We start from the raw sequence: 1,274 nt of genomic DNA on the forward strand, positions 1-1,274 counted from the left end.
ATCCAGGCACAGCTGAGCACACAGAGATGCTGTGCTGTGTCTGGCAGCCCCAGCCTATGGGGAGCCCCGGCCGGCCCGTCCTGCCTGCCTGGCTTCCCTCCCAGCCCCGTGCACCCCCCGCTGCTGCAGCACCCCCAGAGGCAAGGCCGCGAGGCCACACCTGCACCGGACGCCCTGCAGCTTCTGGTACAGTCTGGGAACAGGCCACGGTCCCACAAACAGGGGGAAGGGACGGGATGTGAGTGGCTTTGTTTTTGCCACAACTCCTCAGGCAAAACCAAGCTCTCTGCGTGAGGCTGTGGCCCCAGCCCTAGGTGTCCAGCTGTCGTCACATCGTGTCCCACGACGGACCGTCCTGCATTCTGTCTCGGCTTCGTCCCAGGGCCCACCACGCCTCCCCAGGCCCCACACTATCCTCATCAGTCACACAAAGCAGCTGAAACCCCATGTGGACCTCAGGGCGCAGCCAAACGCCACCTTCCTCATGAAGCCCTCCCAGACTACCCCGGCCAGAGTCACCCTCTCGCTCGGTGTTCTCAGCGCTTTACACGGATGCTAAGACGCACATCATCGCTGAAATCGGCATGCAGCACACCGCTGTGCCGCGCTCCCTGGCGACGTGCCTCGCTGTGGCTCAGGGCCACCACAGGCCCTGCACTGGTGCTCAACTGAGTGACCTGTGTCCCCCTGGGAGGATGGCACTTGAAATGACAGGGACAGAGTACCAATGCGCCGTGGACAACAGGGGCCAGGAGAGCCTGTCGGTGACACTGTCCCCTCAGAGAAAGCCCCAACACAAACCCAACCCTGTTCCAAAGGCCAGCTCTGCCGGCGACAGCTCGTTGACACCACAGGGACCATGCTCCCCGGGCCCGGGAGTGCGCAGCAGGTGCACGACACGAGCCGTACCTGTGACGTCCAGCTCCTCCTCCAAGCTCTGCATGTACAGCGGGCACTGCTGCTGGATGAAGTACAGGAGCTCGATGGCATTGGACATCCAGAAGAGAATGTGCTGCAGGTCCGGGACCAGGCCGGCCAGGGAAGCGCTGGCCGAGGAGGCGGGCTCCGGGCTGCCACGACAGAAAGACCGCGAGTCACACTGGGGCCAGCGCTCTGCACGAGGACGTTGGTTCAACGTGACGCCAGCAAAAACGACGACGTGCCGGCCCGCCGAGGCGAGGCTGGGAAATCAGAGGTCGGCACACAGCCCGTCGGGCACCGGACGGCCAGAGGCTCATCTACGAACCCCGGCAGGACCACCAGGGGCCACCGCC

The 1,274-nt window shown here is 64.4% G+C and overlaps 1 protein-coding gene across 1 annotated transcript in view; it reads right to left on the reverse strand.

The window, feature by feature from the left end:
- RADIL (Rap associating with DIL domain) overlaps positions 1-1,274 on the reverse strand; it is a 52,356-nt gene that overhangs the window by 14,343 nt on the left and 36,739 nt on the right. Inside the window, exon 7 of the mRNA XM_023532761.1 lies at positions 910-1,187. Within this exon, the coding sequence (XP_023388529.1) occupies positions 910-1,187 (278 nt within the window). The remainder of the gene's footprint in view (positions 1-909; positions 1,188-1,274) is intronic.

This window comes from Pteropus vampyrus, unplaced genomic scaffold (genome assembly GCF_000151845.1).
Source record: "Pteropus vampyrus isolate Shadow unplaced genomic scaffold, Pvam_2.0 Scaffold90, whole genome shotgun sequence".
NCBI classification, from domain to species: Eukaryota; Metazoa; Chordata; class Mammalia; order Chiroptera; family Pteropodidae; genus Pteropus; species Pteropus vampyrus.